General features: G+C 51.3%; 1 protein-coding gene across 1 annotated transcript in view; it reads left to right on the top strand.

The window, feature by feature from the left end:
* The window catches only part of Stk32c (serine/threonine kinase 32C), an 84,999-nt gene that overhangs the window by 27,393 nt on the left and 31,680 nt on the right, over positions 1-25,926 (top strand). Inside the window, exon 2 of the mRNA XM_075972655.1 lies at positions 21,461-21,516. Coding sequence (XP_075828770.1) covers positions 21,461-21,516 — 56 coding nt within the window. The remainder of the gene's footprint in view (positions 1-21,460; positions 21,517-25,926) is intronic.

The following is a 25,926-nucleotide window of genomic DNA, read 5'->3' as shown; positions in this document are numbered from 1 at the left end:
CCAGACCTGGCTACCCTTGTCCAAGCAACACAGAGTTCCTGGCTGCTCTTGTCCTACTATCACAGGCTTCTGTGTCTGGCCAAGAACCTCATCCTGGAAACCACAGGCTCAAGCTGACTCCTAGCTCTGGGATGGCTTTGACTCTTATTTTTGGAAACATCAAAGAGAACAGAAGTCTTATGCTCTGTGTAGAAATAATGCCTTTCCTTAATTCAATTCAGTTGGTTAAAAATAGGTATGCCCCTTTCCAGGGCAATAATCCCATCTCCTGAGCTGGAGGAGGAGAGAGGGAAGGAGCTGGCACAGGGGGTGGAGGGGGCACCAGTGGCTGTTCACTTGGAGAGGGAGCTGGAACATAGCTGTGGCCTTGAGTCTTTAGAGCTATTAGACCCTGTGGTTTCTGGTCAGCAGGAGATGAATTGGCCAGGCCAGGATAACTGGGGCTGTCAGGGCTGGCTGGATGCTGTGTTTGCTCTTGATATCCAGGGATGGATGGGCCAGACCAGGTTAATAGATGGCACTGAGAACAATACACTCTGTGTTTGCTAGGCAGACAAGGAGGGGTGGACCAGGCCAGGATGACTGAGATCGTCAGGAATAGCTGGACTCTTTTCTTTGCTGTGGACATATGGGGAAGCATCAGGCCAGACAAGGGCAGAGAGGAATCCTTGAGATTGAAGGTATTTGTATTTTAAAGGCATTTAGACACATATAAACCGCAACTGTGCCTTGTGGATGGGTATATTGGCATTTGTGGATACTATCAGGACCCCACAGAAACACCTTGTAACTAGTTTGAGGTGGTCACACTGACCTGGCTCTTATACTTCAAGGAAGCGTGCCTAAGCGGAATGAGGCAGAGAATCTATGGGAGACCAGTGTGGTTTTAGAGGAAGTTGGTGGGGTTTGGGGCTTGCAGGGTTTTCCCATGGCTAAGATTCAGAAAAAGGGGCTTGCCTTTCATCACCAATCCCTGGCGTTGAGGAACCTGGTTTCCTTCCATGGGCAGATGAGAGAGTTCTTCTTCCCTCTCCCACCCCACCCCACCCCAACCCCTCTTCTTCCCTTGTCAAGCCTTGCTATATAATGGTCTCTGGACAATGTTGTATTTGTCTCTGTGGAGCCCAGTATCTTAGATTCCGTTTGCTGTGCTGTAGGACCATGTGGAGAGTGTGAGGGCCTGAAAGGGCAGCATGGTCCTGGGAGACAGTGGGTATGTGGAGGATAGACACACCCCCCCCCAACCGCCACGGTAGTCTGGGCTGAGGCCTGGGAAAGCTGGGATAGAATTGGCACAGGGGAGGGTAAACTGGTCTCACCCTCTGAAGTGTGCATTTTGGCCCTGTATGTGGTGGAGGTTTGGGGTATATTTCTTACAGTCCCTGTCATGACTGTCTCCCTTTTTGTTGTCTCTCTCTTAAAGGTGGGGTGTTTTCCCAATAGTGGGAGAAAGATGGGTTGAGGTTCTTTTTAAAGGACCGCTGGCCCTGCGGTGGTGGCACACATCTTTAATCCCAGCACTCAGGAGGCAGAGGCAGGTGGGTGTCTGTGAGTTTGAGGCTAGCCTGGTCTACAGAGCTGGTGCCAGAACAGGCTCCAAAGCTACAGAGAAACCCTGTATTGGAAAAAAAAAACAAAAAACAAAACAAAAAAGGACCCCTGGATATGACCCAGTTCCATTCTACTTTTCTTGAGCCTGAACTCAGGTGACCTGGAGCCTGAGATGTCCTATAATCTGCAGTGCCATTGAACTGGGCTGTCTCTGAAAGGCACTTGGACAGGCTAGTAGTTGGAGGTTTGATGCCTGTGAGGATATGCTGGGCAAGGGTCAGGGTAGGGTCTGCGATCAATCCTATTAGATTTCAAACCTTGGGTAAATGTCAGCTCTTTGATTTAGCTTCCACAGCCGAGTGAAAGGCTTTATCAACACACATTTCCTGCAAAAATAAATAACCATGTGATTTGTTAATCTTCAAATATCGACTTTCCGTCAGAGCGTATACAAAGAAAAAAAAAGTCTGAAATAAAACCATATATTTACCATGAGGTAGAATTTAAAATAGCAACTTTTCCTCCTCAGTAGTGATATGTCACTTCTGCTGAGCCCATTTGATGTGGGGCTGATGTTCGGCTAAGACCCTAGGTGCCCTCCCCTGGGTGGAATCAGGACATGGCTGTCAGCTGCCTTCCAGGCTGGACAAGATCAATGTACTGATCAGGTGGTGAGGGCCATTCTCTTTCCACAGGCTCTGGGGGAACGCTCTTGCTTGTTTCCGTAGCTTCTGGAGGCTCCGTTCTTTGTGGGCTGTGACTTATGGCCTCTTCATTTATCCTCAAAGTCAGCAGTGCTGTATCTTTGCAGAGCCATCCCATCCTTTTCCCCGGGAGCACCCGCCCCACCGTCCCATCCTTTTCCACGGGAGCATCACCCCCCTCCCCCCCCCGCATCATTCATACAAAGACACTGTGATTACTTCTATCCCAGCAGGATAATCCAGGGTCCTTATCCTCTCTCAAGATCCTTCACTTTGTCACATCGGCAAAGTCTCCCTTGCCGTGGAAGGTGACTCACTCACAGGCTCCAGGGATTGGGGCCTGGAGAGCTTCTGCAGATCATTCAGCCAAGCCCATGCTGAGCGTGGCAGCCTCCTTCGGGTCTCATGACCATGGGTGCTACTCTTAGTCAGCAGGGGGGCAATGAGGCCAGGATGAGGGATCCGCTGGCAGATTCCTGTGTGGTTGCCAGGAAACTGTGACCATGGGTGGGGAGGCCTGCTGGCAGATACCAGAGAGTGGGGGTGTGGAGCTGAGTTACAGTGCAGGCCTTGGGGGATGGGCCTGGCTCAAGAGAACAACAGCAGGTCACATTCAGGAGAGACCACCTTCAGATGCCAGCTCCCATGGTCTTGCCTAGATTTTCCCCACTATTAACTCTGGGGCTTGGAGGCTGTAACCATTGTAACTAGGATTTGTGATCCCATAGGAGAAAGTGGATGGAGGGGAGCCTGGGCGACTCCACCTTTTCAGCATGAGGTAGGGGTTCAGAAGGCTCCTCTTGAATGTGAAACAGAACAGCCCGAGGTCTGTCTTGTGAGCCAGACTGGGGGTGGGGTGGGTGAGGCCATCTACTGCCTGCCGGCCTGGTGAGCAGCCTTCATCAACTGGCCGGCTGTGGCTCAGCAGCCAGCCCAGGGAGGAGGTGGTGGCTCCAGACAGAGCGTTGATGGTGATAAGTGGTTGTGAGCCCCATGCTCTCCCTCAGCAGCAGGCTGGAATGGGATGGAGCCTCAGGTCTCCAGGGAAGACCTGACTGAGCTAGATGCATCTTCATTCCACATCCCCCGTGGCTCAGACCAGACTTGTGTCCAGAGCTGTGTCCAGACTTTGGAAAGGATATATGTGTTGGTGACGCCTGAAGCAAAACCAACCCACTCAGAGACCTCTGTGCCCCGCTGAACGTGCAGTACATGTGTGTACACACACACATATGCATGTGCACACACAGAGATGGGCACAGAACTGCACCCTCAGACTCGTGCATGACACACAGATGCAATATGTACATGCACACACGGACAGAGTTGCACTCACTGGCACATGCATACATGTATGATCTGAGGTGTGTCTAAGAAGTCTAGTGAACTCTATACACAGACATCTCCCATTATAGCCAGCCTTCCGGGGGTTCCTGAGACAGACCAACAACCATACTAAGTACTCGACTTCTAAAGGGGGAGCGTGGTTCCCAGGGGGCTCATTCTGCACTTCTGAGCCCGGGGCAGAGGACTGAGGTAGTGTGGGGATGGGTAGGGAGAGCTTCTAGGTCACCATAGGCCCAGCCTTGGGTTGTGGACATTGCTGTCCACTCAGATGGCCCAAGTTCTTGAAGTTCAAGGGAGTGGTGGAGATGGAGCTTTGGCTCTTTGGGGTCCTGTCCTCTGGTCCCCATCAACCCTTCCAGCCTCAGTTGCTATCCCAGCCAGGCCCAGACTGGCTTGGAAATTCTGCTGCTCTGATCCATGATAGCCCTGCTTCAGAGAACTCTCCTTGTAACCCCTCCCATCTGCAGTATTCCTGCTTTCTGAGATTTTAGGGTCAACACCCTGCCACTTGGTCTTCCTCCCTCTTCGCCCTGCACTGGCCCCCAACCACAACCCAGCCCTATTAAGATCAGCCCTGTGGTCTGCCTGTCTCACCTTCTTGTCTGGCTCTGATGCTCATCCAGGAGACTGATTTGGGTCTTGTTGGCATTGCCCATCAGTTGATTGTGAAGAGGTCATTCTAATTACCGAGGCCACTAAGGGTCATTTTCATCAGCAGCAAATGCTTTTCTAGAAATGGACTAAATACCTAGCAGTTCCCCATGAGACCCATAAATATGTCAGGCATTTTTTTGAGTTGGAATCACATGTGCAGATCAGAATCACACATAGGCTGGGAAACCCCGGCAAGCGTGTGTCCCCTGAAGCTACTGAGCACAGAACTTTGTCGTCGTCCTGGAAAGTTCCCTCCTGTTCTCTTCCAGGCACTTCTCTCCCTCCAGTGACAAACACTGAGACCTCCCCCCCACCCCCCGTTCTTTGCTTTTATTTCCCTCTCTCTTTCCATCTTTGAGAGTTTCTCAGTGTGTAGTCCAGGCTGGCTTTGAAGTCTCCATCCTCTAACTCCGGGAGCCACCACTCTGTGAGGCTTGTCACATGGATTGGTGAATCTGTTCTTGTACAAATGGTACCGTGTAATGCGTCCTTTTTACTTCAGCCTGGCTTCTGTCATTCGGGATTCATTGTTCGGTATCAGTAATATTAGTAACTCAGCAAGTCGTCAAGCGGTGTCTGTTGTATGAGTGCAGAAAGCAGGAGTCCCCTGAGCGCGTGTCCTGTGACCACACCCTGTGGTTTCTGGCACTTAGCCGTCAGCGCGCCTCATTTCTCTTGGGCTGATGTCCAGCAATGAAATTCCTGAGCTGTTCAGCCAGTATATGCTTGACTTTCTAAGAAACTGCGCAACTTTTACACGGTGACTGCAGCCTGTCACCCCCTGTTAAAATGCATGGTCCCAGTGATGCCCTGAGTTGCTCATACATGTGGCATGGGTTTCGCTGCTGCGGTAGGAGCAGGGCTATGTGGTTGGGGTCTAGTTGGCATCCTTGATGAATAGCCAAGGCCAATGTCTTTTCTCTTGTCTTGGGTCTTTTGTTGTTCCTCTTATTTGAGTTTTTTTGCTTGCCTTTAATCCCTGTTTGCTGATGTGTTTGCTGTTGGGGGCTGAACCTCACTTCGAGCCTCAGTAAGAAGGAACTGCGTTAGCCTGGGTAGTGTCCTAAGGACTACTCAGAGGCTGGCTGATGCCAAATTTCAGATAAGCTGCACTCTCTACTGGTTCAGGCTCTGGCAGGTTCTCCCAGATGCAGGGAATGTCCCCAGCCTCCTTCAGGCTCATATGCTGCCCATTATCTCAATGAATAACCATGGTGGTCTAGAAGCCATCAGACCAGGGAGCTGGGCTCTGGAGAACTGGGCTATACTGGAAGAAAGGGGGTAGAGGGGGTTGGCATATGGGAGGGCAGCCACAGGATCTAGCCCCATACTCTGGTGTTCCCCACCCTCCAGGGCTGTGATCGTGGAAATACAGTTACAAGGCCATGGTCACAGTGCCCAGTGCCTCCCTTGTTGCTCTGATGCAGAGGTGCACCAAACTGTTGTGACTGCATCCCTGCATTCAAGTATTCTCTTGAAACTTGGCTGAGTATAAATACAGTATAAGTACAGGCTTGATAAGCAGGGCTCAGATTCTGATTTAGCGCAGTTTTAATGCCTTTTGCAAAAGAAAAAAAAGTCAGAATAAAGCTGCTTTAACTGTTCATGGTTAATCTTTGTCCTGCCTCTACCTCCTAACTAGGGTAACCAGCTTGCAAAAAGAGAAGGTCATATGTACCTTGATGGCTTTGGGGTGATGGATCTCTCTTGGATATGTTCGTTCACTGTCCCTGGATTAAATAGTACCCCATGACCACTGCTAGTTCATACAAGCAGGGCACAGGTTGAAGCTTGGTCTAGGTCCTCTAGGAGGACAGCACTGTGGACCTGAATGGCTTCTGACAGTACCTGCTATTAGAGTGTGTGTGTAGCAGCACTGTCCCCTTTAATGTTGTGGTTTCCCAGATAAGAAGTGAGAACCAGGCCCCCATGTCCACACTTCGGACAGTGCCCTGACTAGTTGGAGGGTCAGGGCCCAGGGGTTTGTGGTAACACCCATTCTTGTCTCCCATAGGGGCTAACGGAGGCTGGGTAAGTGGACTTCACACTGGCTATGGCTTGGCTGTGAGCCCCACTAAGGCAGTCTTTACGATGCCCTATTAAGGGCAATCTTCACACGCCCTGTTCTCTTTTGAGCTGGCTGTCCTCACACAGACAGCCATTGCTCTAACCAATGTCTGAGTCCGTTTGAGTGGGACTTGGTGTATCCCTCTGGATCTGAAGAAGTCCCAGGGGGAGTGGCTATGTTTGAATAGTGCAGGACAAGCAATTACTTAGGGGAGGGTGTTGGTACAGGGACCACAAGCCTTGCGATCATTCTTGAGCACCAGGGTTTGATCTGGACTTTCTTTTCCTTGGGCCAAACTCAGTGCTGTTTGTGTTCGCGATGTGCTTACTGCAGCCTTGGTGATACACGGCTTCCATCAGGAGCCCACATGGAAGACTCAGTATTATCAGGGAACTGTAGCAGCAAGTCCCCAATGAACAGCTATGTGTGTTAAGGAAGGTTGAAAGCATGCCCCCCACCCCAATTAGTATGACTTGCTCATCAGGGTACATGTCCCAGAAAAACTGTAATGCATGGGGACCTATAACCCCAACTGAGAGACTTCTGGGTACTTTCTTGACATATGAGTTATCTTACCCTGTTTTGTCCTGGAAAGGAGAAAAGATGCAAAGCCAGTGTCCTCACCTGACCGAGGGTCTGGAGGATGGGGGCACAGGGCAGAGAGTCTTTACCTGGGTCCCGATTGCTTTCCCAGGTTGAGGCCTAGGGAGAAGAGGGTCAAAGTAGCACTCACAAAGAAGTCCACAGCACTGTAGGGACATCATCTGAGGCTCAGGCTGGCTGCTTGCTGGCAGTCCCTCTGGAGTGAGCTTCCCACGGTGCATCCGTTTGCTGGGATTCAGGCAGGCATATATACTAAAAACTTACACACATGTACCACCGAGTACACATATATGTGTATGCACATGCAGGCAGTCACAGCACAATATGCAGAAATAAAAGTGTTTGACACACACACATTTATATACAGATACACATGACATAATCACATGTAAGCACACTTGCACTTGCATATATACCAACATACACACTGTGCGCATGTACACACACAATATAACCCTTAACATAAACATGCAGACATGTGTTTGATACAAATATACACACATGAATATGCAGGCACACGCAACAACCCATGCCAGAATACTCAAATGTGCACATACAAGCAAACACCTGTGTATGTGTTATGTACACATGAGCACAAATTCCCTGGTCTCACCTGTCAGACAGCCTGAGTCATTGCTGCCCTGGTACTCTTGGCATCTGTTCGCCAATGGGTCCAGCCCTGCTCCTGGCACTGGGATCCTGGATCTCCCCTTATAGTCTGTGCTCCCACATTCTGCTAGTGTGGCCACACCCACAGGAACCCTGAGTCCCCCCAGAAGTGCCTGACTCCCTTCTAAGTTAGCTGTGGGGCAGCCCATCCCCCTCCTCTAGGAAGCCTTCTCTAACTCTTCCAAAGGGCTCCAGGACCCACATTCCGTTCCTGGGTGCTGGCCAGCATCCGTGTAGTGCCACCGCATCAATGAGTGCTGGTACTGCCCCGTGGCTCAGATCCTGAGGCCCGTCCCGCAGAGTTCTCTCACATTCCAGAGAGTCACCAGGGCATGCTGGGCAAGGTGGGGTCTGCCCTGGTGGACTAGAATCTCAGTCACGAATTTACATTTTGAAAAGAAGCCCTCAGAACCATTCGTCTCCAAATAGGAATGGTTTCTGGTTAAATGTGTAATGATGGGTTTGGGAGATGGCAGCTTTGCTGATTGCCCACAGTTGCCAGAGCAGCCAGCTCGGCAGGCAGGTAGTGGTGGGTAATGTGGTAGTTTGAATGTAATTGGCCCCTATAATCTTATAGGAAGTGGCACTATCAGGAGGTGTGGCCTTGTTGGAGGAAGTTTATCACTTATGTGGGGGTGGGCTTTGAGGTCTCTCTTGCTCAAGTTTCTCTTAGTGTGACTATCAGTTGACTTCCTGCTGCCTTCTGGTTCAAGATGTAGCTAGCACCAGGTCTGCCTGTATACCATCATGCTCCCTTCCATGATGATAATGGACCATAAGCGAGCCACCCCAATTAAATGTTTTCTTTATAAGAGTTGCCATGCTCATAGTGTTTCATATTTCACAGCAATAAAAACCCAAACTAAGACAGGTTAGTATAGACTCTGTTGTGTAGATTTTAGTGGTAGCTCTAATGAAAATTTATATTGGAAAAAAAAGCAAGATAAAGAGGATAAATATCAAAATGTACATTTTGAGGAGAAAAGAGTACCAGTAAGTAGAATAGAGCTAAATCCCGTGTTCAAGGAGATGAATGGATAAAGAAATGGAATAAAGGGAGTGGTGACCTCAGGGAAAGACCCCACTCAGCTAAGTTTCCTACTTATGAATAGGAACTAAGAAAAACTTAGGGCTGCACATGGTGGGACACACCTTTAATCCCAGTACTGGGAAAGCAGAAGCTGTCTGGTTTCTGAGTTTGAGGCCAGCCCGGTCTACAAAGCAAGTTTTAGGACAGCCAAGCTTAGGCAGCGAAGGACTGAAAGCTGGTGAAGATGTAGTTGAACCAGAGGGCCGTGTTCCAGCACCAGGAAGCAGCAGAATTTGGCAGTGTTGGCTATATGGTTCTGGCTTTAGAATTAAGGATAGAAGAAAGGGGTTTTGAAATTTGCCTCCATGACTAAAGAAAGAAACTGAGACAGGCCTGTGTCAGGGGTGTCCCTGAATGGAGGCCTAGTAGAGAGGCCATTGTGTGAAGCTGTAAAGTTGAAGCCTGGATTGCCTTGGAGAAGCCAAGATGTTAGAGATGCCAGAGTCATGGGATACCTGTCAAAGAGAGCTATTAACAGGGAGTAGAACTAGCCCAAGAGAAAAAAGTGTGTTGTAGTCAACAAAGCTGAAAGGATTTGGAGAGCTGAAGAGTGTTTTGACACCAGACATGGAGATGCAGAGTTTGGAGTTCGCCCAGCTGGTTTTTGCTCTTGCTTTGGTCCAATATTTCCTTCCTATGCTCCCTTCCCTATGGTTTGGAATGGTAATGTAAGTCCTATGCCATTATATGTTGGAAATATATGATCTGCTTTTTTATTTGACTTTTACAGGCAATTGCAGTTTAGAGATTATATGGAATCTCAGAAGAGACTTTGAACTTTAAAAAATTTTTGAGATTGTGATAGACTATGGGGACTTTTGAAGTTGGACTAAATGCATTTTGTGTTATGATATTGTTACAAGCTTATGGGGGTCAGGGAGTGGAATGAAGTAGTTTGCATGTCATTGGCCCCCATACTCTCATAGAGAGTGTCACCATTAGAAAGTGTGACTTTGTGGGAGTGGGTATGGCCTTGTTGGAGGACATGTGTCACTGTGGGGGTGGGCTTTGAGGTTTCCTATGCTCAGGTTACCACCCAGTGTGACAGTCATTTCTTGTTGCCTACAAAGTGTAGGACTCTCAGCTACTCCAGCACCACATCTGCCTGCACACTGCTGTGCTCTCTATTGTAATAATAATGGACTGAATCTGTGAAACTGTAAGCAAGCCCCCTCAATTATTTTCCTCATGAGTTGCTGTGGTCATGGTGTCTCTCCTCAGCACTGAAAACCCTAAGACAGGTAGGGACAGTGCCTCTTAAGAAATCTGCCTGGGGAGGAGATCACTGCTTGACAGTCTTCTTAGGACGTGTTTGTTCAGTGAGTTCAGAGCCTGGGGATGAGGTAGGAGTCTTCCGACTCTGTGTGTGTGTGTTTGTGTAACCCCCAGGGAGAGGTAGGGCCCTGCAGCCCTTCCCCGCATGACTCTGGCACCCAGAAGCATCACCTGTCACTGCAAGTGAAAGTCCCTCTGAGAGGAGGAATTTTCTGCTTGGCAGTCTCTGAGCCCTCGCCAAGTTTGCTTCCCTTCAGCAACTCCAGGGGGCTTTCGTCCATGCTTACGTGCTGTTGGGGGGTAAGACAGTGCTCTGACGGTGGCCATGTCTAAATCTACAGTAGCTATGACTGTCACCTTACATAACAAAGAGCACTTTGCACATGTGTCTTGAGGCTAGGAGGTTTCCATGCAATACCAGGTGGGCCCTTCGTGCAAACCAGCTGCCCTCATGACAGGGAGGCAGGAGGGCAACAGGGCTGGGAGCTGTAGAGCAGAGACAGAGATTGGGAGAGACTAACTAGAGGAAGGTAGGTTGCTGGCTGAGAAGGAAGAAGAGCTGCAGAGGGTGCAATCTCTCTAGAAACCGAGAGCAAGGAAGGATTCTTCACTGAAGCCCCAGGAAGATGGGCTGTCCTCGTCCTCACGGCCATTGTCACAAACATTTATATCTCACAGTGTGGGAAGTGGGAAGTCTAAGATGAAGACATTGGCAGATTTATTATCTGCTGAGGTCCGCTTCTTGGTTCATGAATGGTGTCTTTTCTGCCATGTTCTCACTTGGTGGACATGGCAGAGAGTCCTTTGGAACTTCCTTTATTAGGCCCCCAAGGGATGAGGCATCCTTAGGCCCTGACACTTCTGAAGGATCCCACTATTCAGTAGCATCACCCTGAGGGGGGGTTCTACATATGTAGCTGGGCAGACCCATGCTCCCTACCTGTTAGCACTTGGATTTCAGCTCAGCAAGACCCCCAAGACTTCAGTCCTCAGATGCGCAACGTGTAGTCTGTTGAGCCACATGTGGTCACTGGCTAGTGTTCATAGGGAATGAGGAAGCCCAGGGACCCAACAGAAGGGTTCCTCTTGACCATGTCTCTGGGTACGGATACCCCAGTAGGAGAGCCGGGAGAGTGTGCACCCTCAGCAGAAAGCCAGGCAGAAGTGGAAAGAACCACACAGATTGGTATGGGTAGGTCCACAGTTGTGAAGGGGAACAGACTGCAGGAGGCACATGTGATGGAGGGGTCCTGGGTAAGGTCTGAGGTTCTGAGCGGACTCCTGGTGTTCTGGAGTAAAATGGGACATTAAGGGTGGCTTAGGGAAGGGACGTCTGGCAGGGGGGAAGTAAGGCTGTACCCAGGGGTCCTCAGGCTCTGGACCTGTCTGGCCTCAGGACTTGCTCTTCTGTTCTGTCACACGTGTGTACCTTAAATGTTTCCTGACATGTTTAAAACCAGCCGAGGAACTTGGTCCCAAGTCTGGGGTTCAGAGCTGACTCTGTTGTGTGAAGTTTAGCCTGCTCAGTCTTTGTGTTCTCAGTTCATGGCTGATATTTTCATGGTACTGGATAGGACTTCTCAAGGCCAGCTGTGTTTGGGGTTGAGCAGCTGAGGCTCAACATCCAGCAGTTGCTGAGGTCAGATTTGGGAGCATCACCTTGGGGATGGAGGGGTGTGTTTCTTTAGCAGACGCCTCTCCTGGTCCCTTTCTGTTCCTGCAGGGTGGGAACTTAAAGCACAATTTCAAATTCCCTGTTGCAGGCCGGACATAAGTGACCAGTGGGAAATGAGACCACCCAGGCTTCTGGACTGGGTAGAGAGCAGATAGAGTCTGTGTGTATATTGGGCGGGTGTGAATGTCGTGGGTGTGAAATCATATGACTTTGTGTGAAAATGTGAGTGTGCCTATGCCAGTGTGGGTAAGATGAATGTGTGAGCGTGGGGGGTGGGAGTTGTGCTCTGAGTGTGTAAGACTGTGCCTTATGTTCTGGGCCCTGGATTATAATGGGTACGAGTGTGAGGAGACAGCCTCATGTTGCTCTGATGTGTGTACAGACACGGATGCTCATGAATGCTCCAGACTCCTCCCACACTGCACTTTGCCCGTTGCCTTAGCAACTTTCTGAGCTCTGGCAAGCCCCTGTCTTGCCGAAGGATGTAGGAAATGCATCCTGCTGAGTCTTGGATGCTTCCTTTATGGTCAACCCTCCAGGAGGAGGAGATGGGGAGGGGATGGGAGTGGGAAGTGGGGCAGGACCTGTCAAAGCACGGGGAGATGAAGTCCAGATGTGGGGCTGCCTGGTCTTGCATTTCTGAGGACTGTAGCCTGCTCCCCGGGTGCCTCCTAACTTCACTGATAACCCTGGGAATTGATGGACAATTGCCTTAGGTCAAGTGAGCCTGGCCACCTCCTCGTTGGAGTTGCTCCATGATCTTGAGACCAAGGCTGCATTTAGGCAGAACCTTTGGCTCTTGTTGAGTGTAGGGCTACTCAGACCGCAAGGTGAGCTATGGTCCTTCCTCTCAAATGAGAAAGCAGAGAAGGGTGTGTTCCGAACAAAGTATCTGTAATTGTAGTGTGTGGAGGGACCCAGTACCACCTTTGACCCATTTGTGTAGGCTATTCTATGGTCAGGGCACTCTAGGAGGGAGGAGGCTGTATAGGTTGTGGGCTTTATTAAGGGGCTGTCTTGGAGTGGCTCTGCTCTGGCTGTGACCTGGTTTGTCCCCAGGAACCCCTCTGCTTCCTGAGCCCAAAGGGTGGAGATGACTGGTCCCTCTGTGTCATGGCAGCAATGTCCAACTCTGGCATCTCCTGGTTCAGCCCTGTGGGCCATTGAGGAGGCGATGGTTGTCCCGATGCCCTGAGGAGATCTCAGGCAGTGAGTTCTGTCCCTGGGCCAATGTGGAGGGACTGCTTTTAGCAGGTTGGTTTTTTCCTACCATTTGTTGTTAACATTTTTAGAAGAAAACTCTTTGGTGATGAAATATGGCCTAGTCTCACTCCTAATCTGTGTGTGGGATGAGATTCTAGTGTGTCGAAGTAAGTACATCTAGGGGCCATGGCTTTGGGGTTCACAGCAAGCACTCAGATGTGTGGCCATGTACCCTAGCCTGTGTCGGTAGGGCAGAAACATAAACATCAGGGGACACCAAGTGGCTTCTTTTGAGAATCTCTGCATACTGTGTGGATAGGGACTGGCAACTGGGACTCAAGATGCACAGGGTACCACATCAGAGCCCCAACTCTTGTCCCTGCAGGGTGTAGAGGAATGATAGAGAACGCTTTCAACCCGTCACTCATGGGCCAGGGTGTGCGTGGGGGGCAGTGCCATTCCTGCGATTGGCAGGCCAAGAAAAAAGGGCACAAAAGTGTCCCTTGTCCTCAGTGCACAGCCCTGGGCAGCAGGGCACCAGTTGCTCCCCCTGTGCCCTTCATTCCAGGAAAGAGGAGGCTGCGGGGAAAGTGCTGTTGACAGTCGGGGAAGGTGTTTTCGCCTCTCTGGAAGTGTTAATGTGCGAGAGTAAGATGTGAGTTCACGCCTGTCTGGTTGCGGAAGCCCTGCTGCACTAGGCAGCTGCTGGCACCACTTTGGCTGTTCTCCCTCCCCCATCGCTGTGCAGTGAGTGTCTGCAGGTGTGGTGGAGAGGAGGCGGTGGGCACAAGACTGTGCATGACCTGCGGCTGGGTTTTGCTTCCTGCTGTAGTCCCGGGGTCTACATAGCTGGGCCGCCATTCCCATCCCCTAGGAGGAGCAGGGGAATCAAATTGCAGGTGGCAGCTTTCCCCCTGCAAGACACTTGCTTGCCAGAGTGTTCGGGCAGTTGCTAGCTCAGGTCCTGACTAATTTCAGAAGCAGCAGAGCTAAGCACAGGTGGATGGCTTCCCTGGGTTCTGTGGGCCTTGCTATGCTTGGCCTTCACTGCAGGGTGGTCAGTCGTGGGACCTCAGCCTCTTCTGTATCACAGATTGCCCAGTAGGTGCAGCTCCCCCATATGTGAAGCGGTCTAGAAGTGCTGAGGTCCACCCCAGGTCTACAACTGGGAGTCCAGTATCTATTGCCTCCGGCAGCCAGGCTATTGCCTCTTCCTAGGGCTCCTCTGTCTTCTTCTGGCGGGCGCTGGTGGCCTGAAACCTGGTGGAGCTGCCGCAGAAGCCCAGAGCCTGCAGTGGTCAGTGGAAGGGCAGCTTGGGGTGGATTCCTTTAAGCCTTGGTCTGGCTACATGCCCCACCTTCATCCTCCATGCTTCCTACATTAAAAAAAAATAAGTCCCTCGTGAGGCCATCCTAGGTTTCTCTCAGGCTGGCCTGTCTGCTTCATACATTCACGCAAGGCTAATACATTCCGGGTACCACTTCTGGAGAGCTGCCTAATGTTCTAGGCCCTTGGCTGGACTCTTTCTGTGGAAGCCACTGTTGTACTCCAGCCCCCACCCTAGCAGGTGGGAGGCGCATGCTCTTCAAACCCGGGGTTCATATCTGCTGGGGAGAGGGGCTCCTGTGTCCTGAAAGGATCAGGATGGCTCATAGTGGAGGGAGCTCCAGAGAGAGTAGAGTCAAGGTGTGGACAGCCGCGAGCAGTGAGGGCTACAGAGAGTGTGCGTGGCTGTGATCAACTTGGGGAGGAGAGGAACTTGGGTCAGCAGGTGAGTTCAAAGTTCTGGGATCCTGTGAGACAGCTGGACCCAAATCCTTATGGTCTTTTGGGAGAGGAGCCCGGATAAAAAACCCCATTCTATCCTGCCTTCCCAGTTCAGAGATCTGAAGGATGGAGGCTCCAGGCAAGTTTGGGATCTCTGACTCCCCAAACAGGAGGTGATGGAGGCCCAAGTCTAGTGGTGACTAAAGCCAGCTTGTGGTGCTATAGCAGGGGTGCTCACCTGGGTCTCAGTGCTAAGTCATGGCCAGGGAAAGCAAAGCCTACACACACACACACACACACACACACACACATCACAGCATGTCCTGTGTCCATTGACTGAGTCTAACAGGGTAGGTTCTTGCCTAATGGGGCACTAATAGACCTGGGGCTTCCCAAGTTTGTCCCTAGTGGTTCTAAGGGTGTTGATCACTTGAGCGGTTAGCAAAAGTCAGACTTTGGACAATAGGATTCCCCTGGGTAATCTTAGGGGAAGCACTGCTGCCCACAACTGTGGGAGAACCCCATGTTCCGACCATTGTGGGGTAGGCTCTCTGCCCATCCCAGGCAGCTTCCCCGCAGGCCCCAGGAACTGAGCTGCGGCTGGCCAGAGCCATTGTATTGATCCGGCTGCTGCCCTAATCATTAATTTATGGAAGTTTCCGGTGCAGTCTGGGGGATATCAAAATGGAACGTGGGAACAGGATTACAGATTGGCTCAGGTGGCAGGGCTAGGGTGGGCAGAGCAGTCTGGGAAGCCATTACCAGGAGCATTTACTGTAAACAAAAGGTGGGGGATGGGCCAGGTCACTTGCCCCCATGGTCTCCTGGCTGTTGGCATAATCCTAGCTGTAGGAAGCCAGGATTGTTCTGATCCTGGCTATAGGAAGCCAGGATTGTTCTGGGATTCAGGGTCCCTTGGGACCTCAGCTTTATCTCAGCTACTTCTGAATCCTGTGTCTGCTGCAAGAAAACGCAGGAAGAGGCCTTTGCTCCAAGTCCCAGGGCTGGAGACAAAGACTAGCGGAAGATACAAATGCGGGGTTATGAGCGGAGGCAGACCTCAGTCAGCTTCAGAGAGAAGGCTTGAAGGTGAGCAGCAGATGGCTAGGCAGAAGCAGGCTCTCAGAAGCAGTTCCCAGTTGGGGGCACAGGGCTACTGCTTATAGGCAGTAGCATAGGCCACAAGTTTGTGGCCCTAGAGGGCTGCAGCCCTGCTCTGCCTGAGCTGTGAGTGAGCAAGTACGTTCACTGTTACCTACATCTTTAATACTTTGAACTGAGGAGTCCAGCATCAGAGCCACAACACACATCTGCTTCCCAGCCCCTTGCACCTGAACTTTTCCTCTTGGGGCCAGAGACATCTTCGGGCTGAGGAAAGGTTGCCTGAGGTCAAGTCAGAGAACATTCTTCTTTGTCATCCCTTATAATACCCAATTTCCTTTGCTACCTAGCTGGTCTGCCCCACTCAGCTTCCTCATGGAGGAAAAGAAAGGGCAGCTGCCACAGTCTTGAGCGGCTCTGAGGGCCACTCCTGGGTACCGTCTGTACCATGTTGGTGGCTTATTGCAGGGCCGTGTTGGGCTGCCTGACTCTTCGTTGGTTCCTACCAAGGGAAGAGATTGTAACCCCAGCTAGCCCACAATCCTGGGCCATAAACACATTTCATAGAGGTCACAGGACTATACTGAACCAGGCCTTTAGTCATTTGGGGTGGAAGATTTTCCTCATGAGAGTCTTCCTGGGTTGTGGACTATATGGCCAATTCACCTTATAACCTGAAATCCTTTATGGTCACTTCAGAGACTTTCACCTTCATGTTCAGCTGTCCCGTGGGTGAGAGAGACTCTGTAGTGCTGAGGTCAAGAGGCTCTCATAGGTGGCCAGGAGAGGCAATCTGTACCAAGAAAGTTTCCCAGTCTCAGAGATATTGGAGGCTGTGGGTATCACCCCTCAGCCCTGGCTTTTCTCTGTCCCGCACTTAACTTCCTGGGCCCGCCCTGGATTTGGATAGGGCTCTCTAGAGACTTCTCTGGGCTGTGGAGAGCGAGCATAGCTGCTCCTTCAGGCCTGTGGGGGAGGCCTTCAGGCTGTGCATTGATTGTGTCACCGATAACAATAGCATGACTCACGGGTGCAGCCGCTGGTCTATTTTTACTTTCCCAGGGACCATCTTCCCTCTGCCTTCCTCACAGGGGCATGCCTTTGACTGCTTTAACAAAGAACCTAGTGACTTAGCGCTTCCCCATTGCTTTCCTGTTTGGGAGCACTGCTTCTATGCCCACCACAGTCCGTGCGCTGAACCTAGTGACAGACCTGAGGAGCCACATAGAAGAGGGGAGGAGGCCTGACCCTGTCAACTGTAGGCAGGGTGTTTGTTTGGATGAGAGGCACATTCAAATAAGACCTGTAGATTTTGCTTAGGATTGTATGCAACTGTGTACGAATCTCTGTTTTTTGGCTTTCTCTTGACTGTTTTTAGCTGACATATGGTCTTGATATTGTCATCAGAATGATTGCCCCCCTCTGCCTCTTCCAGCCACCCTTGATTTGCTTGCTGCAACAGGACCAACAGGTGACACTCCTTCGGGATCCAAAGGTGCGGAGGACACGTGTGTGTAGAAACACCTGCTCAGGCTGCTCAGTCAGAGCATCCGGCAGTCGCAGGGAAACCAGAGGGGGGAAAGGCAGTGCCGACTGTCATTCCTATGGTGTGTGTTTCTCACCCAGCCAAGCCTCAGTATCGAAGGGGGCACTCAGAATCGTAGTCAGATGCTACCCCGGGAGAACACGTGACCGGATGTTCTCTGAGTTGCTGGCTTGGGATGCTGAGATACCCTGTCTTTTCCTGCTGGTTTGGTTTAGTGGTTGGGACCCCAGCCAATGACTTGAACAGCACTCTCGATGGCTCCCTGATACCTCACCTGGTGCCTCGTCCTGGAGAAAAAGGCTGCAGAGCTATAGGTACAAGAGAGGTGACCTGTCCCCGTATAGCAATGACTGCTTCCAGCCACACTCTGCAAAATGAAAGCGTTCCTCAAAGAATAAATATTTTAAAAACGCTTGATTTTTGAAATATTTATCTGCCCTGGGAAGAGTCTGTGCCCACGCTCTTCAGTATGTTGTACGATGGAAGAGCATCTGGGGGCTCGGAGCTCTGAGCTGGGCCATTTCCTTGCGTTGCAAATTTGAATTCAAGCAGGAGATGTGGATGTGTAAGAAGGACCTGTAGGGAATTGAACTAGTTTTTTCTGCTACCTGCATGAGGATTTACGAGGTGTTTAACACTGGACAGGGGGCAGGGATCTCGCCTCACCTTTGTACAACAACTAGTGCTGGAGTTTGGGCAAACTGTCCTGATCAGCCCTCCCCTGGCTCGCTCTTCTGCCCAGGGTCATCCTCAGAGCGTCCCTGTGGTGACCTTGTAAAAACAGGCCATCTGTACCCCCTTTCCTTGCATTGCCCCCCACTTGTTTGTCTAGAGTGTTTTCTTCCACAGCAAAATTTTCTTTGTGTCTCCCCAACAAGGACAAGCCTGAAAAGAGTCGTCGGGGTTTTAAACTCTTCTTCTCGGTGCTGGGATGTGTAGCCAGACCCCTGGCTGCTATGGGAACCTAAAAGGAAGGGGAGGAGCTTGCATTTGGGGAGTGGCAGCAGCGCTGGGTTCTGGGGTCTTTGGAAGTGAAGCCAGCTAAGTTTGTTAGTAAATGGACAGCAAGTAGAACTGGCCCGGTCACTTTGATGGACAAAGCTGTTGGCAATGAGTTACTGGGAGGGTGGGTCAACTTAATGAACTCAGTACCTTTTGTCTCGGCAGGGTTTTTTCTCTGTACAGGCCACATTAATTTCCAGCCCTGGGGAACTCCCATGGCAGCCATATCTCTGTGTGTTTTTATGAATTGGTTACGGAATGAATGTGCCTATGAGGTTAGGAAGGTTGCGTACTGAAACCTGAAGCCACCTGGCACCTACATCTTCTCAGAGCTGCAGCCAGCAGTGCTTGCCTGTCTCCTGCACCCACTGCAGGAGCTGGCAGGCGAGATCCCCATGGGCCCTCGGTGTAGGAGCAAACCAAGGATCCAAGGAGATGGGCACACTGCGAGCTCCTCCAGAGCTACTCCGGTCCATCGCAGGGAGCTGGGGGCTGCTGAGAGCCACAGACAAGCCAGTGTCCAAACCACAGCTCTCGCTGTGCACTCCTTGGCTCTGTCCTTAGCAGACCCTGCCAGTTCTTCTCTAGGAGCCTGGAGTCTTTTCTGGTGTTTGTCTCTTTGTTTGGAGATCTGGTCTCACTATGTATTATGGCTGGCCCGAATGCAACGTTTAGACCAGGCTGGCCTTGAACTCATAGAGATCCACCTGCCTCTGCCTTCCAAGTGCTGGGGTTAAAAGCAGGTGCCATTATACCCAGCCTCCCTGGATGGTGACTTCGACTGGGCAGGTGTCTGAGCATGGAACAGGACAGCCGCTAGGAGACTCGCACATGCCTCTGACTGTTATTTAATGTATTTTATTTCTCATCCTTTTTCTCCAGTAAAGGCTAAACTCAGAACATTATACCTAGGCTCTGCAAAAGCTAGTTGTCTTGGCTGAGTTTCTGTGTGAACTCACTGCTGTTGGGCTGACGCTTGATGCTCTGCATTGTGCTGGCTACTGAGGACAGCCCAGTGAGCTTCCCTAACTTGTTTCTCAAGTGGTGTTGGGCTGGACTCTGGCTACCAATGGGGCTAGAATAGAGCCCAACAGACTCCATGCTACCATTCTGAAGGTGGGCATGGGGGGCATACTTCTTATCAACTGTTGGAAGTGGGCAAGGCTGCCTAACTTGGGTGCCTGAGTGTGCTAGGTCTCTTGTGCAGCTGTAGGAGACCAGGGACTCTAGGTAACAGCAGCTGCATCTGAGTTCTGATTGGGAGGCAGAGGGACCCTGGTCCGAAGCTTGCTGGCAGAGCCTATCTCCAGAAGCTGCAATATGGCTGACCCAGGCATCTTTCCCTCCATCATCAAGATGCAGACCTTATTTTAAAACCCAAGGTCAGCACCTTATCTCCACTCCCAGCCTTGCTGATCCCGCACCTGACCCCAGATCCCTTCCCCCACCCCTGCTCATTTCGTTTTGGAACCCTGCATAACACCTCATTACCGGGCAGTACTAGTGTGTTTGTCACGGATGAGCATAAACTGCAAGGTGTGGAAAGACTCTGGAGTGGCTGCAGCATAGGGTATCCTCACCTCGCTTTGTAGCTCCGAGCAGAGCCGTGTCTATGGGACAGTCGAGGGCTTAAGAGAAGAGCAAGGTCCGTGTGAGCCTCTGCTGGATGGGGTCTGCACGGTCCCACTTCACCCACCATGCACTCACCACCCTCTCACTTTATCCTTTTAGTTTTGTCCTTGCCACGTGGCTAGGCTCGGACAACCAGGCTTCCTCTCCCGGCTGGTAGATGCAGTGGCTTACAGGAACCAGCAACCATTGCTTTCCTGCTCATAGGAGGGCAGAGGGGCTGGCTGCCACCCACCCTGCTGTGTTTGCTTTCTCTCTGCAGTGTGCAGTTTTCTCAAAACCAAAACCCAAAACAAAAAACGACCGAACAAGCTGAGGTCTCCAGCAGGTGGTCCCAAACGAGGCAGCCCTGGGTCAGTGGACACTGGCCTGGTATGTGGTGTCTGGTGCTGCACAGGCTTGGAGGAGGTGTTGTCATCTGTGAAGAGTGGACCCATTCCCTAGGGCCTTCCTGACCTTGTGGCCAGTCCAGCTGCTGGCACGCTGTCCACTTCATCTTGCCCCCCAACCAACCCAGTTTCTACTTAGGCCTGTACCAATCAGGTTCCCGGACTGGGGCAGCAGCCGAGTACCTGTCTTACACACATAAGCTAGAATGGGAGTCCCACTCGGCCCCCAATCTCCAGTGGGGTGGGGGAGGAAGTGGTTATGAAGCGAATTAGTAACACCACCAGCCACGGGCAGTCAGGGTTTCCCCAGAGTTAAGTGTCTGTGCAGCTAGGCTGAACGCCCTGGGTGGACCCTCCAAGTGGTAGAGTGTGGAGTCACCCACTTGGGGACTTAGGCTGCTGGCCTGGAGGGGCCTGACTCAGTGGGGCTCGACAGAAATCTAGGCTGCCTGAGCCCATCCCGTAGGTCTTACCTGAGAAAAGGACAGTAAGAGAAACTGACACGTACTGACCCCATGGGAAAGCTTCGAGCCAGGCACAGCAGGAAGTCTGGGGATCAGAATCCTTCACTGACAAAGGTTTGCTGCACCGGCAGAGGGTGCTTCCCTCACCAGGGCTGTGACAGCAGAGAGGCGCCATCAGCAGGGCCCTGGTGACCCCTGGAAAGGACAAGCAGCTGTGTTGTATGCTGTCCTGTGCTGCACCCCATTGTTCATCAGAGACCATTGCAATCCTGGGCTCGCCCAGCGAGCTCCGCCCGGGCCAATGCTCCCTCCTGTTGCTGGAGAACTCCAGAGCAGGGGCTGGTGCTCCCAAAGCCCAGAGGCCTGGACTTCCTGTTGCACATCTTTCATGGGGTGTGATATCAGGGGAGTTGCGGGGTGCAGGTTTGCAGCAGAGGAAGTCTGGGAGCCTGCGTTGGCTCATTAACCCCAGTCCTGCTGATGATCATATACTTGCCTCCACTCCATAGCAATCCTGCAAATCCTGCAAGGAGGGTCTGAACCATCCTCTGTATACCTGGAGTTCACCCAGAGACATGATCAGCCCTCTGGAGGGGTTAAGTAGGCGATCTCTGATAGCCTGCAGCATTGCCAAGCAGGGGCGAACTTCTCAAGGGTGGGGCTTGTGCCTGGCACAGGCCTTTCCACCACCTTACCTGGTGTCTCTCTGCTTCATCCCACAGTGAACTTCGACCACTTCCAGATTCTGCGAGCCATTGGGAAGGGCAGCTTTGGCAAGGTAAGGAAGAACCTCTGGGTGGGCCAGTGGAGGCTGGGGACATGTGGGACCACAGAGCCACACAGACTTGCTTCATCTAGCCTCAGAGAAGCTGGACCCATCACTGAGGCAAAAAGCTCAGGACGGTCAGGGAAGAAGCAGGGGACTCTGGGCCTTTCTGGGGTTGTCAGCACAACCCTCTGCCACCTTCCAGGCAGGGTCTCTGGACTCCTGACTCAGCTGAGAATAAGTGTCCTGGTTTAGCTCTATAGAACCTTTGTCACCCTGTAACGTTCTGCATCCTAACACCCACCACTCAGGATACTGTAGCCATCTTGCAGGCTGAGTGATTTCCTCAGTAAGGGGTGCACTGTGGCCTAGAATGATGGCGGGATCTTAGAAGGGCTACATTGTGTAGCCAGCTTCCCAATCTGCTGTGACATCCGATGGATCTGCCAACCGAAACAACAGCTCAGGTCACACTGGAGTCCAGAGGCCAGGTTGTACCTATGTCTGTTTCTTAGGTGCAAGGGGACAGAACTTAGTGTGGTGGCCCGGCCTGCTTTCTCTCAGACCAACCCTGAAGCGCTTGTCCCTCAAGCAGGCAGCTTGCTGAGCCTGTCTCCACTTGCCTTGTTCTTTCTTGGCCAGATCTAACTTCCTGATTGCTGCCTTGTGATAGCTACAGATTGGGGGTAATTATAACTCAAAGAGACTTAACTAGGGCTCTGAAAAGGCTGGAATTAGCCCTCGGCTTCTGCAGCATGGTGTGCTGTGGATGGACCCCTCCTGAACAGACGTTTCTGTTCAGCTGTCCGGGTACCTCCCTCCCCTCCGGCCTCACAGCTGTCTGGGCACTGCGTCTATTTAGGTTCTGAAAGCCCTCTCTAAAGAGATTGTACAGCCACCAGAGTACAAAGCACAGGGTGATTGAGGGTGATTAATTGCCTCTACTTCATTGGATCACAAAGGATGGCTGTTCTGGTTGCCGGAGCCTGAGATGAATGTAAGTCAAAGCAGAGGAGCACTTTGCATAGGCTTGAAAACACCACAGGGAGGGTCCCTAACATCCCGGGTCCCAGGAGTTCCTCCAGGCCTACTGCTTGGAGACTGTGACGATGGTTAGCCTAACTGAGACCAGTTGAGACCCCTCTGTGCTGATGTTGCCAGAGCTACAGAGGGTGCAGGCAGGAAGGACAGGTGTGTGTGTGTGTGTGTGGGGGGGTGATGGAATAGCGGAAGACAGTGGCTGGAACTGGGTTCAGAAAGTAGCTGATGGAGGTACTGGAACTGGGCTCAGGAAAGTAGCCAAGGGGATACTGGAACTGGGAGACAGTCACAAACTAGGTCTGGAGAGGGCTGGGTTGTCACATCCCAGGATGAAGACTACCATTAGTGGGCTAGCCTGGGGTCGTGGGGAGCAGGGGTAGGTGCTGTTTTCTGGGATTCTTCCTATTTCTGTCCCCTGGGGGTTTTCAGGGTATCCATTACCCAACCCTTCCTGCATCTACTGTCCCCTACATTCCTTTGGGGGGCATTCTTGGTCCTCATGAGGGCATCTGGGGTATCCTGTCCTATGACAAGTTTGCAGAACCCCAAGATTATAGGTCCTTTGACCAAGTCTTGTTTTTGAAAGTTGTTGGCCTGGAAGCAGGTTGCCGGGGGCCGGGGAGGGGGAGACAGGCACGTTTTCTGAGCTCGTGGGTAATACTGTTAGAACACTGATCCCAGTTAACTGCCCAGTCAGGCCACCGGGAGTCTTAGGCTGGGTGTCAGAAGAAGGCCTGTCACAGGTCGGGGTCTGTTCTTCCAGCTGCTCTCAGTGGCCACAGTTGTAGACCCAACCAGGGCAGGAAGGAATGGGGACCAGGAAAGGAAGCTGGGATGTCTGGTAGACCCGAGGATATATCCACTTGTATGGTATGGTTCAGAGGGTGAGTTACTTTTCTATAGGGGAGGCGGAGCCCACTGAAGCCCCACCGCGTGCCAGGCGGTAGCAGGGCATGTGCATCTGAGACCAGTGTTTCCAGTCAGATGTTTCTTTCACCAATGGCTGCTTCACCTGTTGGGGCTATGACTCTTGGAGATGGGCTATGCAAATTTGTTATAAAAGTCCTTGACTTTTTTTCCCCAACTTCTTAAAAAAAAAACCTGATATACTACATTTAGCATAATGTTTATCACCTATCCTGTTTTGGGCACACAGTCCCATGTCCCCATGGCCATGTTGTTGTGGGACTGACTTTGACTACTTTCATCTTGCAAAGATGAAGCTGTCTCCATTAAGTGATAACTCTCCCTTGCCCTCGTTCCGGGCCCTGGCAGCAGAGTTCTGCTTCTATCTCTGGTTTTGAGTACCAGGACACCTTGCCTTGGTTATTTCTAGCTTCTGTGACGGAAGCACCACATACTGGATGCTCGGGCAATAAATATCTCTCATAGTTATGGATGCCAGACGTCCAGAATGAAGGCAGATATGGTGTCTGGTGGGGACTGAGTTCCCAGCTGTGTCCTCGCATGGTGGAAAGAGGTCAGAGTTTCCTGGGGTCCCGCCTCAGGGCGTGTCCTGTTCATGAGTCCTCCCACCCTCGCAATCTGCTCCTGTCACCTCGTGGCTTAAGATTTCAATGTGCAAATCTGCGGGGACTCAAGCATTCAATAGAAGGTAGTGGAATTATGCAAAAATCTGTCTTTTGTTTCTGGTCGGGTTTTTGTAGCAAAATTCTCAAAGTATGTCTGCCTTGTAGTGTGTCAGAATCCCCTTCCTCTGAAGGCAGAGCGAGCCTACGGATCCTGTGTCCAGTGTTTTCCTGCTGATGGACTCTTGGGTTGCTTCCACAGTTGAACCGTTGTGGATTCTACTGTAGCCATGAACATGAGTGTTCAACAGTCTCTGGGTGTTCTTGCTTTAAATTCTGTTGCTCAGGTGGAATCGCCATATCACAGGGCAGTCTTATTTATGACCTTAGAGGAACTGGCATGTTATTCAGCAAAGGCTAAATCATGTTACTGTCCCAAAACAGGGCACACCGTTCCTTATCCCTTCCTGTACTTGTCAGGGTCAGGGTTTCTGGGTCATAGCCTTCCCATTGGAAGCGAGAGGCTGTCTCCTTGTGTTTCCCTGATGGTCACAGACAGATTTGCTGATGAAATGTATGCCTCAGTAGGAGCCTGTGAGGGTAACGTCTAAATGCCTGGGACTCAAGCCTCTGTCGTGGAAGGCCTGGGCTCTCCTGACCTCCTGCTGGAGTGTTGAGGGCTGATTTTGTTGTGATGGGTTTGTTGAGCAGGAAGTCCCTGAAAGTTGTTCCTGGGAGAAGTAGCTGCTGGATTTTATGGGAACTGTTTCCATAAGGCAGAGTGAACTGGGACACACAGGCAGTTGCTTGGGAATATAGCTTAAATCAGGAATATAGAAATTGAAAGATAGACATTGAATGACTGTCATGGCGGTGAAGATAAAAACTAGAAGGGACTGGTTGAAAAGCCCGTCATCAATTTGAACCAGAATGAATGACCTTGACCCTGACCACTCTCTGAACATTGGCTTTGCAAGGTACTTGTTCAAGCATGAACTGGGCGCTCAGGCTCACCCGCAGGTGGCATCAGGCTCTTAGCTCCCTGACTTAGGGGTCAGAACTTCACACTCAGCTTTCTTGTTTAACCAGAGCCCGAAGAAACATCCTATGGAATCCTGGACATCCCTGTGGGAAGGGTGCGGCGCTGTTTCTGGTTAGACTTGCTCTTCTGCCAGGCTTCCATCCATCCTGGGAATGACAGGCTGGCCTGGAAGAGCAGGAGATAAAATCAAATCCTCCGGTTACTGAGAACTCGAAGAAGTCACATCTCAGAGCAGAAAGAGAGGAGGCTGGGGATGGGCCAATCTTCATTCTTCAACCATGGGAATAAAATCCTCAGGTGTGGGAATGGAATAAAGCCCCCCTTTTTGGTCCTTGGGGCATCATGACAGCCTGGCTACATTCAGCGGATACCAGGAGGGAATGAGGCTTCAGATGGGATACTCTGCTGTCCCCAGCGGTGCCTCTTTCAGAGCTGTGGACCATTCAGGCTCCTCCTATGAGTAGGTGGTCTGTGCGTCTCTTCCCCAGGGGTCTAGGACCTCTGCAGGAGGCAGTACAGCCCTTAGGGTCCTTCCTTGACCCCATCTTCTCCTCAAAGAACTGATGCCTAGGGAGTGATGTGGCCCTAACTAATTCTAAGAATAATCAGGACTCCGAGAAAAGACATCTGTTTCCCTGTTGGTATGGCTGCTTTCCAGCCCTTCAACTACAATGCCTTACTTTTCCCCTCACGCCCTCTCGCTTGTCACTCATTTTGACCAAAACCTTAGCATCCTCTTAGGTTGGGAGAGGGCTGTATCTGAGAAGCTCACCCTCCCCAAACTTTTCTTGTTTTAATTCCAGAAAATTG

This window comes from Microtus pennsylvanicus, chromosome 5 (genome assembly GCF_037038515.1).
Source record: "Microtus pennsylvanicus isolate mMicPen1 chromosome 5, mMicPen1.hap1, whole genome shotgun sequence".
Taxonomy (NCBI): domain Eukaryota; kingdom Metazoa; phylum Chordata; class Mammalia; order Rodentia; family Cricetidae; genus Microtus; species Microtus pennsylvanicus.
Note: the sequence above shows the minus strand (reverse complement) of the source record. Positions and strands in the feature narration are given on the sequence as shown.